This window comes from Cupressus sempervirens, chromosome 7 (genome assembly GCF_028749045.1).
Source record: "Cupressus sempervirens isolate cs-2001-9-10 chromosome 7, ASM2874904v1, whole genome shotgun sequence".
NCBI classification, from domain to species: Eukaryota; Viridiplantae; Streptophyta; class Pinopsida; order Cupressales; family Cupressaceae; genus Cupressus; species Cupressus sempervirens.
This window is the reverse complement of record NC_143124.1, coordinates 714,514,945-714,533,272: the sequence shown is the minus strand read 5'-3', so window position 1 is coordinate 714,533,272 and position 18,328 is coordinate 714,514,945. Positions and strand designations below refer to the sequence as shown.

General features: G+C 31.0%; 1 protein-coding gene across 2 annotated transcripts in view; it reads right to left on the bottom strand.

Moving 5' to 3' along the window:
* Positions 1-12,687: 12,687 nt before the first annotated feature.
* Positions 12,688-18,328, bottom strand: part of LOC149549225 (uncharacterized) — a 168,655-nt gene continuing 163,014 nt past the window's right edge. For both annotated transcript variants that reach the window (XM_089794876.1, XM_089794877.1), the window contains exon 9: positions 12,688-13,429. In XM_089794876.1, coding sequence (XP_089651002.1) covers positions 13,010-13,429 — 420 coding nt within the window. In that variant the 3' untranslated portion in view covers positions 12,688-13,009. The remainder of the gene's footprint in view (positions 13,430-18,328) is intronic.

The window sequence follows — 18,328 nt, the reverse complement described above, 5'->3', positions numbered from 1 at the left end:
CGTAAAGGCAAATTTTCTTGATATCGATCTTACACTTGAGAGACACATGTCTGAGGAGATAGCACTACAATTGGCATTGGCAATTGCATTGACATTTTTTGTTAGCTGCCATAGTTAAGTTTGAGGGAGGTGTGGTTAGTTACAGAGATATGGTCAATCGCATGGAGACTTTTCTAAGTTGGCAAAACAAAATAAGATTATTGGCCCACATGGCCCATCTTGGTTGTAGGATTTAGTTGAACTATTGACTATGCTGATTCATTGAGCCAACTATGAAGAAGAGATGTTTTTTGCACGATCTGATCTTCATGATCAATTTCCACCACTCTCCAATGAATGCCATGCCTAGTGAATGATAGAAAACACTCCACCATCTCTAGTTTTATCCATCTACTTGGTCAGAATGACTTAATGGTGTCATTCTATCTTCTCAAGGCTCTATTTTGGCAAAATGTTAGATTTCATTTTATTTGAATATGTACCAAGATAAGATTTTCCCCAAAACTATATGATTATTCTCTGAAGCATTCAAGACAGTCGTTGGGGAGTAACTCCAGTTAGAAATATCTCAATTATGCATGAGCTATAATGGTAGACTTTGTAATCTTTGTAAGGGTTGATCTTTCTCTAATTCTCTAGTATTGCTTGCACGCATACTACTGTAATTTCTTATGCCTCTGAACCATTGTAATCCTCTGTTGAGTCTCTTTTAGCCATTAACACACTATGAAAGGTTCTTTGCCTCTGGTTAATGTTTTTGTCTATGATATGCAATTTACATGATTGTATCTACTTTTGACATTCAAATGATATTGAGTGGAGTTCCTTCCTATAGCATTCCTATGTTGTTTGATCTACATGTAATTGTTGAATTAAGCAAGGTCTAAATCTATATTCTTTGAGGTTACAATTGGTTGACTATGCATTCATAGGTAGAGATAAGTTCAAACATTCTATCTTGGTGCATCGCCCCTTTAGGTTAGAGTAGGTAGATTTGCTTCCATGCATCCCTTCTCCCTTTTCCTCTCTAAGAATAGTTAGGTGCACCCCAGAGACTCAACCTCATAGTTCAAGTCCCACAGCTTGGAGGTTGTTTCCATGTTTCATAACGTTGTTCTTAGGTAAAAACTTTGGACAAGGGTGCAAACTAGACAATAGGAACCAACATATTGACCATGACATATGCTAGTTATAGTATTTTTATGCTTCTTCTCATTTCCAATAGCAAGGTGGTATAAAATTTGATGTGTCTTAAGAGAAGCACAAGATTACATCACTCCAACATAAATGGATCTAAGGGGGAAAAATTGTACCAAAGTATTTTGATATTGAACTTAAAGTAAAAATTGCTCACTCATGTTATCTTTTTTTGACAAAGACCCATAAAAGGATCAAGCAATATCACTTGTTCAAATTAGTAAGACAAGATAATTGCAATCAAAAATAGGAGATAAATAAGTTAAGAGTAGTTATAAAGAAGAAGAAAGGATCAATTTCAATTCATATGCCAAGTTGAATTGATCTAATAATATACATAATACAAATTCAAATTGTCTTTACATTGTAAATTAGTCAAAAGAAGATAAGAAGCATTAAGCAATCGGAAGTAGGGTGTGGCAGAGCCAAAAGTGCAAGCAAATTGGATCGCATTGATCATTCATGTTCTTTGTCCAAAATTCATATGTCAAATTTTAGTATAAGATTTGGCATACCTTTAGGGTTTGGCAATCTTCATTTTTGGGAACCAGCATATTAACCATGACAGATCCTAGTTATAGTATTGTTATGTTTCTTCTCATTTCTAATAGTAAGGTGGCTTAAACTTTGTTGTGTCTTGAGAGAAGCACAAGATTACATCACTCCAACATAAATGGGTCTAAGGGGAAAAAGATTGTACCAAAGTATTTTGATATTGAACTTAAAGTAAAAGTTTCTCGCTCATGTTATCTTTATTTGACAAAGACCCATACTAGGATCAAACAATATCGCTTGTTCAAAATAGTGAAGATATTTCAAATAAAATCAATAGGTAAGCTAAGATGGTTGTTCAAATCAAAATTACCCTTCCTATTTGAATGCACATGATATAAAGAAAAATTAAAAACACTCTAGCTTAATTTATCTATCTTGTAACACTAATATATTGAATAAATGTCACATTTTACCTACATGAATAAACAAATTTAATAGTGAGAATGTGTGAAAGATAATATAATTTATAATTTTTTGGTTAGAAATATTTTATAATATTTTATAAATCAATAACCCAAGAAAATAAAGATTTAAAATAGATAGTAAGTAATTGAAAAATGCATTTCAAATGTTCACAAGAGTATAATTTGGATAGGTAAGGTAAGATGGTTGTTCAAATCAAAATAACCATTCCTATTTGAGTGCACATGATATAAAGAAAAGCTTAAAAATACTCCAATTTAATTTATCTATCTTGTTACATTAATATATTGAATAAATGTCACATTTTATCTATATGAATAAACAAATTTAATAGTGAGAATGTGTGACAAATAATATAATTTATATTTTTTAATTAGAAATATTTTATTATATTTTATAAATCAAAAACCAAAAAATTAAAAAGATTTAGAATAGAAGGTAACTAACTGAAAAATACATTTTTAAATGTTCACAACACTATAATTCAAATTATTATTTTAAGAATATTCAAAAATATTAAGCACATAATACTACATTAGAAAAAGAAAGGGAAAGACCATCCTAAGTACAATAAAAAAAAATTTTAAATGCTCCAAGGATGTAAAGCCACTTGTAGAAGAATGAGCACTCCCCCACTTACATGGTAGAGGCCAATTTGCTCCTCACAAACAATCCACCTTTTGATTTGTATTATGTATCTTATTAGATCAATTCAACTTGGTGTATGAATTGAAATTGATCCTTTCATCTGCTTTATTACTACTCTTAACTTCATTATCTCCTATTTCTAATTGCAATTATCTTGTCTTACTCACTCTTACTACTTAATTTGTTTTCTATTGCTCTTGCAAAAATTGGAAATAATGAAAACAATAAAGAAAAGCTTAAAAATTACCATTCCTATTTGAATGCATGTGATATAAAGAAAAGCTTAAAAATACTCTAGTCTAAATTATACATCTTGTTACATTAATATATTGAATAAATGTCACATTATACCTACATGAATAAACAAATTTAATAGTGAGAATGTGTGACAAATAATATAATTTATATTTTTTAATTAGAAATATTTTATTATTTTATAAATCAAAAACCAAAAAAATATAAAGATTTAAAATAGAAGGTAACTAAAAAATACATTTTAAATGTTCACAACGTTATAATTCAAATTATTATTTTAAGAAGATACAAAAGTAAATACAATGCGGGAGGTAAGATGGTTCAGATTTAGTACTATTGTTAACACATTTTAAATTACAACTTAATTTACTTTCAGTTCAAATACCTGCAATAATATTATGTAGTAAATAGTAGTAAATCAATAGGTAAGGTAAGATGGTTGTTCAAATCAAAATTACCATTCCTATTTGAATGCACATGATATAAAGAAAAGCTTAAAAATACTAAGTTTAATTTATCTTTCTTATTTTCTATAGATGGTGGCAAAGAGGAAAGTGTAGGCATTGGAAATCGAAGAGTTCCAGTTGGAAAGGAAAAGAAAATGCTTAAAATGGCAAGGTGACTAATATGGGTTTTTGGCTGGCTGAATGATTCAGGAGTCTGAGGTCTTATGATGAGTTTGACTAAAGTGCCATATGCAATTTTTTGAGAAAGATCTAATATAGTGTGGAGATTTTAAAACATTGTTGTGTAGTTTTTTGAGACTATGACCTTCTTGACATTTTGTATGGAATCTCCTGGCATTTTTGTATTGGGTGATGATTTCGGGTTTTCTTTCAGGTTCTTTCTCGAATGAACCCTTGAACCTGTTTTTATTTTAATAATATATATAGAGGCTCCGTCCGTTTTTATTTTTATTTTAAATTTATCTATCTTATTACATTAATATATTGAATAAATATCACATCTACCTACATGAATAAACAAATTTCATAATGAGAATATCCGACAAATAATATAACTTATATTTTTTAATGAGAAATAATTTATTATATTTTATAATTCAAAAACCATAAAAATATAAAGATTTAAAATAGAAGGTAAGTAACTGAAAAATACATTTTAAATGTTCACAACACTATAATTCAAATTATTATTTAAGAGGATACAAAAATATTAAGGTAAATACATAAGATCTAACCCTCAATGGTACACATCCAATTGTACTATTGTGATCAGAAATATTATTATCGCATAAGAAATGATCAATTTCAATTCATATCACAAGTTGAATTTTAAAATTGTTTTTACATTGTTAATCAGTCAAAAGAAGCTAAGAAACAGTAAGCAATCATGCACACTCACCTTGGTGTGGCAGATCCTAGTTATAGTATTTTTATGCTTCTTTCCATTTCCAATAGAAAGGTGGTATAAACTTTCATGTGTCTTCAGAGAAGCACAAGATTACATCACTTCAACATAAACGAGTCTAAGGGGGAAAAAAAATGTAACTAAGTATTTTGATATTGAACTTAAAGTAAAAGTTGCTCGCTCATGTTATCTTTATTTGACAAAGATCCGTAAAAGGATCAAACAATATCACTTGTTCAAAATAGTGAGGATATTTCAAATAAAATAAATAGGTAAGATAAGATGGTTGTTCAAATCAAAATTACCATTTCTATTTGAATGCATATGATATAAAGAAAAGCTTAAAAATACTCCAATTTAATTTATTTATCTTGTTACATTAATATATTGAATAAATGCCACATTTTACCTATATGAATAAACAAATTTAATAGTAAAAATGTGTGACAAATAATAAAATTTATATTTTTTAATTAGTAATATTTTATTATATTTTATAAATCAAAAACTAATAAAATATAAAGATTTAAAATAGAAGATAAATAACTGAAAATACATTTTAAATGTTCACAACACTATAATTCAAATTATTATTTTAAGAAGATAAAAATATTAAGCACATATTACTACATTAGAAAAAGAAAGGGAAAGACCATCCTAAGAACAATAAACAATTTTTAAAAAAGCTCCAAGGATATAAAGCCACTTTGAGCATTCTACATGGTAAGAAGAATGAGCACTCCACCACTTACATGGTAGAGGACAACTTGCTCAACTTAATTCCATCATGGGCCTCTTATTTGTCCCATGTGGTTATGACTAATATGTTTGAAGTTTTGTATATTCATTTTTAGGTTTTAATATAGTTTTGTATAAGTTTCTCAATAACTATATAATTAGTTGTAAAAATAATTTCTTCCTTATTAATTGACACGAATACATGTAAGTGCTAATATCACATTAACACTAACCAATCAAATCAAAGAATTTAAAAGAATATATGAAATCTCAAATGTTTATATTTTTATCTAATTTTTCATTATTTTATAAATCATATTTTTCATTCATTCTATTGGTCCATACTATTTTTGGTGGGGGAGAAAATTAAATTTCTTTAACAAAAATACAAATATTTTCTAACTATTAATGTATGCATTAATTACAACTTTATCTTTTCTACATTTATGACAAGTTGATAAGTTTTTTATTTATTTTTCAATCATTTTAACTTCCACCTCACACAATATGTCTAATCAATATTAATTCTCAATAGCAATATAATTTCAATATGTTATATCTTTGTATTTGAATTTCTAATTTTTATAAAACTTTGATTTTTTAATAAAAGTAGTTAAATTATTACTATTATTTTACTTTTATAAAAACAAATTAAACAATATTATTTTCTAATTATATTTTATAATAGTGTTTGTAATATGTATAATTGATAAGTATTACAATTTATAAATTATATCATTTATTATTAGTAATATTTTTTATTTAAACAATTTATCATTTAATTTAAATATATATTAAAAAAATATTTTACATCAAAAAAACATACTAAAGAAAATAACCACAAAAAAGAAATAATTCAATTCTAAATAATATATAAATTATTATTAAGTTTATTAAAATTAAATAGTTATATTCTATTTCTTATTTATTACATCATATTTATTCACCAACATCAAATTTATGTGTATTACATCTATTTATTATTTACAAATGTACATATTAAATTATATAGATATTATTTCATAATTAAAAATTACTTAATTTTATGAAAATTTTGGAAATACAAAACATTAAATAGTGAACCTTCTCTAATTGTGTAAAATTAAACAATTAGTTTTACTTATAAAATATTTTTATATTTCAATACATTTCATTTTTCCTTATACAAATGTGAGTTTTAATATAAAAATTAAATTCTTAGTTTTATTAATTAAAATATAATATATTTTAATTATTTATTATAATCATGATTTTATTTTGACTATTTGTTTTATTAAGAAAAATAATTATATGTAATTCTCTCTCTCGCGCACAACTTATGTTGGTATCACTCTATCTTACTATTTTATCTCTCTTCATCTTCCTCTATATTATCTATCATTTTTTCTTCAGCATATATGTTTATGTTGTTATTGTTCTGTACTGTTATTTATCTCTATCTAATGATTAAAAATAGTGTGACTTCCATTTGATAATCAAGATGAGAATAATACATAGTTGGGGGAGTTTTTCCAACTACTTATGGTTCTCTACTAGCATGCATAACATGCTTAAACATATAATGTGATACTCCAAATGCTTCATCACTTCTTCAAGTTAATTTAGAACTATTTAACCTTTTTCTCACTCATCCACACCTTTACAACCATTATGCGTTAGGCAAGAGCTATGACATATTGCGTCTCTTGTTTATTATGGAATATAAATTGAAAAAGTCTTTTGTTTTTCCTAGAATTAAAAAATGCCACAATGATGGGACAAACTTTGGAATAAAATGGAAGTGCTGAAAATTTCTAATGACTTTTAGAGTTGCATATATAGACTTTCTAGTAGGTCAAGGCTATAATTAAAATTATAAATGGGATGTCAAATAAGGGTGCCCTCTTTCTACTTTATTTGGGCTATATATTGATAAGTTAAGAGAATGGCTAAACAAGAGTAATGGTGAGCGAGTCTGATAAGCTAAATATGTGATAAAGCTACTTCGTGTGCAGATGATCTCATTTTAATTGATACAAGATTGATGGATTGAGTGAACACTTTGAAGGCGCTTGAAATCTTTTGTCATGAGGTAGTGATGCAAAACATTTTTTTGTTTGAAGGCAACCCTTTAGAGATAGTGAACAAATACAAATACTTTTGGATATATTTTCACAACAAACTCACTTAGGAAACATGTAGAATAAAAAGAATTTGAGGAAGCTAGAAAGTGTCATATTCCTTCCAAAATAGATGTAGAAATGCAAAGTTATGGGATTGGAAAATCAAAAAAAACTTTTTTGGATTGTTGATCACCTCAATGATCCTTTATAGATGTGACATTTGGGGCAAGGTGAACTCACGGTGGTGGGTTACATTTTTTTGCCTGAATAGATACTAAATTGTACGTTCTAAAAATAAATTTCACTTTCATACACATGTTGTCACTAAACTATTACAAATTGGAAGATGATTTAAATTAGAGACTTTTATGATTTTCAATCTAGATTCTACATATATTTTTTAGAATATTTGCGAAATTTATTTGAAATATAAAAAAAATCTCCCGCACTAAAAATTGGTATGTTGTTGAAAACAACATTTTGAAGAGTGAAACTCACTTCATAGAGCATAATTTATTAGTTCTTGCCTTTGGCAGGTAACTATTGTTTTCCTTTAGTCTAGTTTACTATTAGCTACACCAATCAGGTTTTGAATTGATTTAAACCTTTGTCATATTTACAAAGTTTGCTAATTTCATTGCATTTAATAAATTAGAATATGATTAGTTATTTGCAATTTGATTGGCTTTGAAACAAAAAGGCAATGAAAAAATTAATTTCAATGTTGAAAAAATAAGTGAAATTAGACATTGCCTTTTACACATCATTCAATAAGCAATAAATTCCATCATTCAATAAGCAAAAAATTCCATGTACTATTGTCAAGTTCCATCAACGTTTGACAGGCTTCTTAGGTCGGTTGGTTTTCTGTATTTTTTCCCCAGACTTGTTTCATTTTTATTTACTCTGTTGTTTGTTTTCTGTGAGCTTTTTGGAATGCCTAGTATTTTTTGCATGCAGTTCTATTGATCTCTTGCTTGCCTTCAACCATTTGTGGGTTGTCTTTGTTGGCTAATTGCAAAACATTTGTAGCATTGACAACAGGTATTGATGCATTATTATTTTTTAAATGTATGCAGTCGAATACATATGTTGTGGAAGGGTTTTTGTTTGCAATATTGTTGTTTGTTTGCTTTGTTCTGCAGAATTGTTTACATTTCTGGGTTGTTTGTTTGCTTTGTAGTGCTACACATGAGCAAGCCGCATGTGGTTTTATCCAAAAGCTTATTTGATTTTTGTTTTATCCAAAAGCTTCTTTGATTTTTGTTTTATTTCTCTAATTTCTAGACCGAAATTGACAAATTGTGTGAACACTTTAGCGTATAGACACAAAAATGGTAATACTCTTTAGTATTATGAATTACTTCACGCAGGCCTCTTGATTGTGAAAATGAATGTCAGAAAAGCTTGATTATGTTGTTAGCTTGGATGTATTGTGTGAAATTTAAGCTATTTTTCAAGGAAAAATGATGACTTGTCCTAATGAAAGACATCGTTGATTTTTTTGTTGCGTGAGAAGCCAAGTTTTAATATTTTTGAACAAGTGAAAGTCCTTTCCTGTACGAGACTATGTTGTGCTTATATATTTGGTGCACCTTCCATCTAGTTTTGCGGGAATTGTGAATTAATTCATGTTTCTATATTGTACGAAGCTTTGCATCACCAAGACAGGAGTCGCAAGGTTTCTTTCAAAAATCTTGTTTCCGAGGTAATGATTTAAATGTTAATCAAAATATTTGAAAGCAAAATCATTTTTAACTTACAAAGTTTAAATTGAATGGACAGCCTACAGGGTACATAACTTTGCTTTAAAGGGTTTCGGAACTAAATCACAGGCTGTCTGCTTGCGATTTTTGTCATTAAATTTTATTGTTTTGTGACATTGGGTTTGAATGAATTGGAAATTATTTGGTGGGTTCCATGTGGTTTTACGATAACAGTTTGGAAATAGATTGGAGCGTCTTGTGTTGTGCAGAAAACTGCCCTAGTTTTAGTTTTATCAAAAGGTATGCTTTGCTATGAATTCAGGGCTAGTATGTGATTATTAAAATGATTGGTTATGCCGTTAATTTTTTTGCTCTTGGTAATTGCTTGGCGAGACAATGTGTCGTGGTGCAATATTGGGCAACATTGTCGACTTTACCTAACACCGGTTTCATATCAATGTAGTTCATTATTGTTACATCAATATAAGTGTCTACCGAACAAGTAATATAGTTTATGTAGGACATATGTAGTAATTAATGGAATATAGTCGCCTAGAACCATAGATATTTCCTCACAATACTTAGTTCTATGTTCAGTTGCATATAAAAACAAAATTCTTTTTCTTCTTGCTTTGAAGGAGATACTTATCCTAATGACTACTAAATAAGATTTCAAACTCAATGGAAGCAAATTAAGTGTTTTTCAGATGGAAAACATTAGTTTGATTGAATTGACTTTTTCCATCTATTTTTTCTTTCTTTCATGGCCTACAAAAAAACTAAGATGGAGATACGTGCACAACCTTATTTTCTTATTATGGATCTAATATGATGGGAAAATGTGCTTGCATAGCTTCCTTTTTTAACTAGGGTTTATTATTTTGATATAAAACTTTTGGGTTCAGATTTTATTTTGGTATATCTTGCTTCTTTATTTGATTCATGTTTCTACCTTGCAGGTAGATTTGCACTACCAGAAAAGGAATTACAAGATTTTTTTTGAGAATCTCCATGCGAAGGTAAGGCTTTTATACTTGATTAGCAAATTATTTGTAACTTTTAAATTTGTTTATATGTTTTTGTTAGTGCAATCTCTAACCAGAATTTAAAATTTAGCTGCGACTTCCATGTTTTCCAATCTCATAAACTACTCTCTGCCTAGCCTAAGTGTTTATTCAGCCATTAAAACGCTGAATTTTATCAATGAAAGATTTAAGTTTTGAAAATTTAGTTTACTAAATTTTAGATTTTGAAAGCTGGATAGACCCAAACTTTGAATTTGGGGATTTTTTTGTGAGCATGATTTTCAATAAACCTTAGAATTGAATTGTAGTTGGCTTTTATTTTTGGTAGACATTAATGTTAAGATTCCTTTTTCCCGAGTTAGAATATTTAATTAATATAAAGATCTAAGAGAATATAAATCTCATTAGTTTTGATGTCTATAGTTCTTGTGTTCAATAAAACTTATTATGCCTAAACATATTTATAAACATAAACTTGAATTTTGTGTCACGGATAGCAAAATTATACTATTTTATTTACTCTGAACTCGCTTTTTTACACTGTTATTTTTTCCATATATATTCTATTATGTTGGCCCTGATTTGAAGCTTGACCAAATTTAAACTATTGGAAACTACAATTGTTGGCATACTTTGAGATCATTCATCTAAGGTTCAAGCTATTACTGTTCATGTGACACATGATTACTTTTTGACAGCTTTAGGGGACAAAACCTGGTGCCTTTATGATCTAGCAATTGGTACAAAGAATCTTTTATATTCAAAGGAAAAAAGAACACGACCACAAAATGTACTTTCTATGTGTCAAGTCATAATCATGTTTCTAAGATCAAGTGATGGCAGCTTTGGTCTCGTCTGTACAAGTTGTCAATTCATAATTCTGTTTTACAATTTCAGAAATGGGGTCTTTACTATAAATAATTTCTTTGATTTCATTTTTTCAATACCCAGGATCTTTGTTAATAATATAGCAAATTTTAGATAAGAACTGCCCAATTTCTATGCTTGCTTGCAACTTTTTCTTATTTAAAATACTTCTCTTTCTTACCAAGAACTTAATGCATGATGTGTTTTATGGTCATAGACCTTGATTTTAATTTTCTTTTATTGTAGTCTTTACTTTGTGATCCAAATCCAAACTGTCTAGCAAATTCAGAGGCTGCCCACCTGTTTAGTGAAAACAAACGGGACTATAATAGAAGAGTTCATGAGATAGTCGAACAGAGTTGGATAGCAGACTAAATGACTTCATTTGCTGGTTTTAAGGAGGTTTGTGATATTCTTGAGAGGTCTTGTGGTCTTATATGCTAGGCTTTTGCTATTTGTGAAAGTTGTGGCTTTGCTTCCATGCATAATCATGGTATAGGCAACGATAATAGATATGTGAACTATTTGACAATAAAAGGCAAGATTTTTTCATAGCCCATGCAATCTTTGCCCTTTTTCTTATCTTGCTTTGTATGTATATAATCAGTAAACTTGATTACAACAATATTTAAATATGCCTTCAGTTGTGCCTAACATCTTTTTCTTGGAATTATTGGTTTAATTTTTTTTCAATTGAATTAAGTATCTTTAATTTAAGTTTTTCATTTTAGTAACTTGGAGTTCTCTCTTTTCAAGTGTATGGTTTGATTGATCTTTTAAAGGAACTAGACTTTAGAAACAATAGTTTCTTGTTTGAGGGTTATGATGTACATGTTGAACGAGAAGTTAATGGTTTAGGTTGTATACAATTCTAATATTATACTCAACAGGTTATTTCTATGGGCTTCTATGAAGTTCGAAACACTATTTGATAAATCTAAGTTGTCCTCCTTTGCACATACTCAATCTTAATGTTGACTTTGAAACACTATTTGATATTTTCATAAATAAATCTTCTATTATTACACCTTTCTAGAAATTTGAATGAGGACAACTATTGTTAGGACTCATATAATATCAATTCAAAATGCTAATTAAACATTCTTCCAAGCTTGTGCATTTCATTTTATATTGCTAAAAATTGTAACTAGTTTAATTTCTCCTTCATGCAATACTGCTTTAGTCAACCATAAAACATGAAGGCAGGAACTTTGGTGCATGCGCCCCTTGTTTATATCAGTGTTCTTTCTATCAGGCAAAACTCACCAAAACTATAGATTGCATCAATCCAATAAAATAAAATTCTCTATTGACCAAAATGCTACTTTCTAATTGATAAGACATTCGATGTAAATTAAAATATTGTGACTAGTGTTTATGAATGGACTAGTAAATGATTTCACCTTCCAAAATCATGAACAGGGGCCAAAGCCAATACCGTATTGACTCACTGTGCATCGATCTAGCCATTCAAAATCATTGTTTCTTGAATGCCCAATTTTATTTTCGTATTAATTTGATAAGCTAATTACATTACTCGATGTTAGTTCAAACACAGATCAAGTGCTGTACAATGTGTTTATAAAGTCAAGTCGAGATTGAGATTTCTCCAAGAACATGGAGGAGAGTTGAATCAAGATTCTCATCAAATATGCAGAGTACCCTCTACATGTGCAAGATGGTGTTTTTTGCAATCATGGAAAATAATTCCAAAAAAAATCAGTATATATGCCCCAAAGTTTCTCATATCACTTTGTGGTTGATACCAACAATCCTGAACAAAGCATAACAAAGCAAATAAATCATGAAGATTTCGAGGCTAATGTGTTTCGAACGTTTCCGATCAAAATACACATCAGAACACTGGATGGTGTTAATCATCAAGCTTGCAACAAGTATTATCTGATTAGTCAGAGAACGTGCTTAAGCTGACACATCTATAGTATCTGATAGTTGGAAATACAGATATTTTCTTCTAGAAACAAGGAATTTCAGAACTGAAGCTTTCGAAAATCAGATGAGCTATACAAGCTATTTAAAGATTTTTCCAACTACGCAACATTTCGGTATACACAAGAACAGTTTGTCCAACAGCTTGGTGGTTGGGATTGGGCAACATATTTTACACTTGTCGTCTCAACAAAAGTAATGGTTTGAACATCAAATCGGGGTCATTGGTTTCCATTCTTAGTCCAAAGGGAAATGCCTTGACTTTTTGTAAGATATTATCTCCAGTCAGTTGATCCTCGCTGGCATCTTCTTCTGATGTACTTAGACTGATATAGTCAGCAGTTTCATCTTCCATAGACGCTTCCTTCACTCCTGTGTTCTCTCTACCACTCGTATTCATCAAGGAAGATGAACATCGGATATAACCCATCTCTTTGAAAGGCACAATGCAGTATTCTCTGTCTTTGCTGGTTCTCTTAAGCATGCGAACAAGGAGTTTAGGTTTACGCTGATGAAACTTGCAAATTGATCTCTTGGAGCAATTCCTAGTTGATGCATACTGTGGACAGATATACGTGTGCTTTTTTTGGCACTATGGAAAAAAGGATGTGCACAAACATCAGAAAAAAGACTATTGAAATCAGAAAACATCAAAATGGGATGAAAAGAAAAAAGTACTCAGCACCGCCAATTCCAATGAAGTGACTAAGAACATACCAGAATGTTCACAACTAAAAATAAGCCTGTTCAAGAAATCAGGCAAGCTCAATATTCTAGAAAAGTCGTTGAAGGAAAAGATAGGAGAATATCCTGACTAATTAACGAAAGTAAACGAGAAAATTATATAACGCTGTGAGTGTCTTTGATTTTTTCAGAGGTCTTTTGATTTTTCAGAGAAGTTTGTATTTCAGGACACATACTTAGCATTCACTTGCATATGAATATTTTTCGTGTTCTGCTTGAGGGAGATCAAACATACGGTCAAATGTCATGGCTAAAAAGAATCATGAAGTGTACGTGAATAAATTCTGCAATTACATAAGGGAAAACCAAACAGTAGAAGTTATTCAAATCTTCTTAAGCAACGCCATCCAGAAAATTATTTAGTAAAATAGACGGAATGCTTCTTCGAGTAATTTCAAAAATGTCTCTAAATCTAATTTCTAAAGCATCCTGAAAATAAACATCTTAACTGATAAAGAACGGGGAAATGATTAAAATTGTCACTGCCCATAGAGAAGGTATTTCCATGGCCGAATCTCGACAACTTGAATATTTGCATTTTGACTCGCAACATGTCAAGCAACAAACTCCTGAACTGATTCTGAACAACATTCGTAAATCCTCACACTTAACGTGCAGAAGTAATCATGGATTTCTTTCTGGAGCCAAAATACTTTATCAAATTTACACAAAGAAAAGATAAGTGCCACATATATTGAGAATAATTATGCCTTGTCCGTCACTCATTAAACTCGAACTGCATGTTGGCTTGTGACAATGATAAAGCAATAGAAAAATAAAACAATAAAAGAAATCATATCATTTTACAATAAACAGTTTTATCCTTTAAAGAAGAAATTGCTAATTTCTTTGAAGGAATAACACAAAATTCTATGTTTAGTGGTGGTTATTATCTTGAAGATATTATACATATCTGTGTTGCCATGAAAGTAAAGTAACTGTAAAGATTTGAGAATTGTAGAATGCAAGAGCAATTGAGGAGGTTGCGAATTGAAAATTGCAAGAGTAATTGTCCTAGAAGACTGTAATTTTTTTTCTCTAAGCAATAAGAATACCGAAACCTTGCTCTTTGGATGTTTCATTGATGTTCTGTCAAGTTTTTACCACATAAATCAGCATCTCATGTGATATTCTGCTATTCCATTTTACTCTATGTTTTTCCTTTGCAACTACTTTGTACTGGAATATTTTATTATCTGGGATTTATTTCATCTTCTACAACATTGACTCCCTTCATGAGATCCATTCTATGAAAGTATTTTATTATATTCAACATATTCCTTTTGACTTGCTCTCAGGACAAACACAAACAAAAAATTAAAAGAAAGATATAATGGTCCAAATTGGATAATGAAAAAATAGTAAGTAATCTTACAATGCTGATTATATCATTGACTAGTCAAACGCTTGCGACTTGAAGCAGTATCGGACACTCACTACTCAATATTACAAGGAAAATGGAGGTTTGAAGATTTGTAGTCTACAAAGGTAGCAGAGGGCTCAGAAGTGATCTGAACACTTAAAAGTCAAACACAGTGGAAGCGAACTCATGAGAAACAGAGTAGAAGCAAATAACAGCTTTGTCAATTCTCAAACTTCTAGAAGCATTAAGATGGAGCTTTTCAGAGTCTGACTGGCAATTTCTAATGTGTCATGGCAGTTTGCCCTGATGTATCTCCACAGTGTCTCATCATTTTCTTCAGAAAGTGTGCTCCTTGATCAATTATTCTTGTTTTCTATAAATACATCCTTGAAGGGTCATTGTAACACAAATCCACATTTGAAGAATGGAATTACAAGTGAATGGTATTCACATTACTTTAATGAGTCTTGGCAGGGTGCCACATGGTCTAAAAAATCAGATATAAGTGAACCCACTGGGAATATAGAGTTTCATGTTTGGTTGGAGCATTGGCACCAAGCTAGGAGGCAGAGTTTGAGATTAAACATCAACAAAACCTATGAGGTTGTGAATGCCTTTCAGAGTTTCCTTCCCAGAGCTTGTAGCACATTTCTAAATCCATGGAGATGAATTTTGAGATCATTTTGGACAAATTTGTGTTCTCCAGCAGGGGAAAAATGCATGCATGTTTTTGGTGTTTTGTGGTAATTTCCAGCTTTGAATCTCTTCCTAGATTCTTGCAGACATAGCTCCAAATCTTCCTAAGGGTCATGCAGACATGAAGTTCAGCTTGTTGACAGTAAACTCTAAGAAAATCCACAAAAAGCAGATCTAGGCGAACAGAGTTTCGATTGCCTGAACTGGAGTTAATTCTGTGATTTTGGGACATGATTGTGGATCGAAAAAGAGTCATTTCGAGTAATAAACTCATGCAAATCATTAATAATCCATTATTTAATAGCTTCGGGGGGGGCATCTAGAAGTAATTTGTTTGCTGTTTTAATGTTGTTACGCCCCAAAAAATGGCCCCAAAACTCCAGTTATGGGTTTTTGGTTCTGAGTTTAGAAATTCTATTTAAGCTAGAATTTGTTATGTAGTAAGGGCAGAAAATTTCATTTGAGAAAAGAAATAAAATTGGCATTGCACACTTAGTGAAGGATTTGAGCAATACAAATCCACAAAACCCAAAGAACACCTGCATGCAAGAACATGTCCCAGAGAAGCAAAGACAAAGAGAAGGCAAGGGTTTGGTTCTGAAAATATGGAAGAATATATTATCAGACTGAAAGAATGAATTGAAATTTACAGTTGATCAATCCTTATAGAAGGAGACCGTAAAACCTAAAAGGGAAACCCTAAGAGGTAAATGACATTTAATAATTAATATTTAATTATTAAATGAGAATGTATGTGCATAAAGGGAAATCTTAAGAAGGGAGTAAAGGTAATTTAATAAAATGAAATTAAATTAATCCTTTACTCTAACACCTCATTTAAGATGAGCAACAATGCAACTACAAACAATGCAAAAAAAACAAGGAAACTACAAAGATGAAAGCATAAATGGGTCCTGGCAACATGGCCTGATGAGGTACTCAATCACAACCAAATCTCTATTAAATGGAGAAATAGAGAAAACCCAGCGGGAAAAAACCCTACTCCAAAAAGAGAGGAAAAAATATACAAATCATATTAATAAGAATCACGGCAATTCATGCGATTTGGCGATTCAACGATTCGATTTAAGCCAAACAATATTTTGTGAATTAGTAAATTGAATCAGCGATAAAAGGTTTATGAAATAAGTTACTAAATTTCAAGGGTTTTTTTAATTTGTTGATTCGTGGCCATTTCGATTCCGATTCATGGCCGATTCGCATTTGATTCGGCCTTGCTGATTCCGATTCTCGTTACTTTGGTACAAATGATGTCTCAAGAGACTCTCTCAAAACCATAAGTATAATGAAAGAGACTCTCTCAAAACCATAAGTATAATGAAACCCCCCATGATAGAGGCTCGAGACTCCATAGCCCCCCTAGAATGATAGAACTCATGTGTCAATGAACAGACCAATGTGGCTCCAATCTGAAAGAAACAAAGGCACTGGACAAGGAGGATGAAACCCTTGAATGTAAGGTGAAGTTGTAAGTCCTAGCTGATGCTCGAAGGAGAATGCATGAGAATCTTGAAATGGAATCTCCAATGGAGGTGGGATAACAGGTGTGTTGAATCTGTCATCTGAAAGGAGATATATGTCCTCTGATATATCCTCAACAACTGCACTAGGTGGAGGTAATGTTGAAGAGTAGTCCTGTGCAATAGATAGAATTTGAACAGGAGGTGGAGGTGTAGAAGTCACAACACCGGTCTCCTCTATTTCTTCTTAAGTTGCTCCTCCTCTCCAACCTACATATTTTTTGTCTCCTTGCTTCTCTCTATCCCTGATGATGGTTCACAAACTGTGACCCGAAATGTTGGCTCAAAAGGAACACACAATCTTAATCCAGAAGAAAAAACTACTACTACTATGCATTGTGGAAACACACTTACAATTAAAGCAAGGATTGTTTGATGAGTTCACTGCGGATAAGTATGACTGTCATTCTGATTTTTCACTTGGAAACAGCGGTCCCTCACCTTTGTATAATCATGAGATAGCAGCCATTTCACATGAGGATGATAGTATTGAGGATTCTCCAAATATGTGCACTCAAATTTTGTGTGTATAATGTATTGAAGACTCAAACCATTAAGGATCTGATTTTGTACATCAGACCTTGGAGGATGTAAAGAACTCACAAAGTACATGTGGTCAATGGCTACAAATAGATAAGAAGAAAGGTTGAGTGGTTGACAACCCAAGAGAGACTTTCCTTACCCATTCTGGATTAGAAGTAGGAGAGCATCTCAACGGATTTTAACATTAGACTCCCCAAGGTACAAGGAAAGGATTATATTTATGTAGTGGTTGATCATTTACCAAGTATGCTCACTTTGTTGCCATTCTGACAAAATTTAGAGCTATACAGGTTGCAAAGCTGTTCTTTTGAGATATTGTTAGGTTACATACATAGGCTTGTCGAGAACAGTCAATGATAGAGATAGTAAATTCCTTGACGCTTTTTGGATGGAGCTATTTAGGTTGGTAGACATTGAGCTGACTCTAAACACTAATTATCACTTCCAGATACATGGATATACGGAGATCACAAACAAGTGGGTTGAGGGCTACTTGCAGAGCTATGTGGAAGCACAACAGAAGGCATGAACCCATTGGCTAGATCTCAGAGAATAGTGCTACAACACCACCAACTACATGTCAAATGGGATGTCACCCTACAAG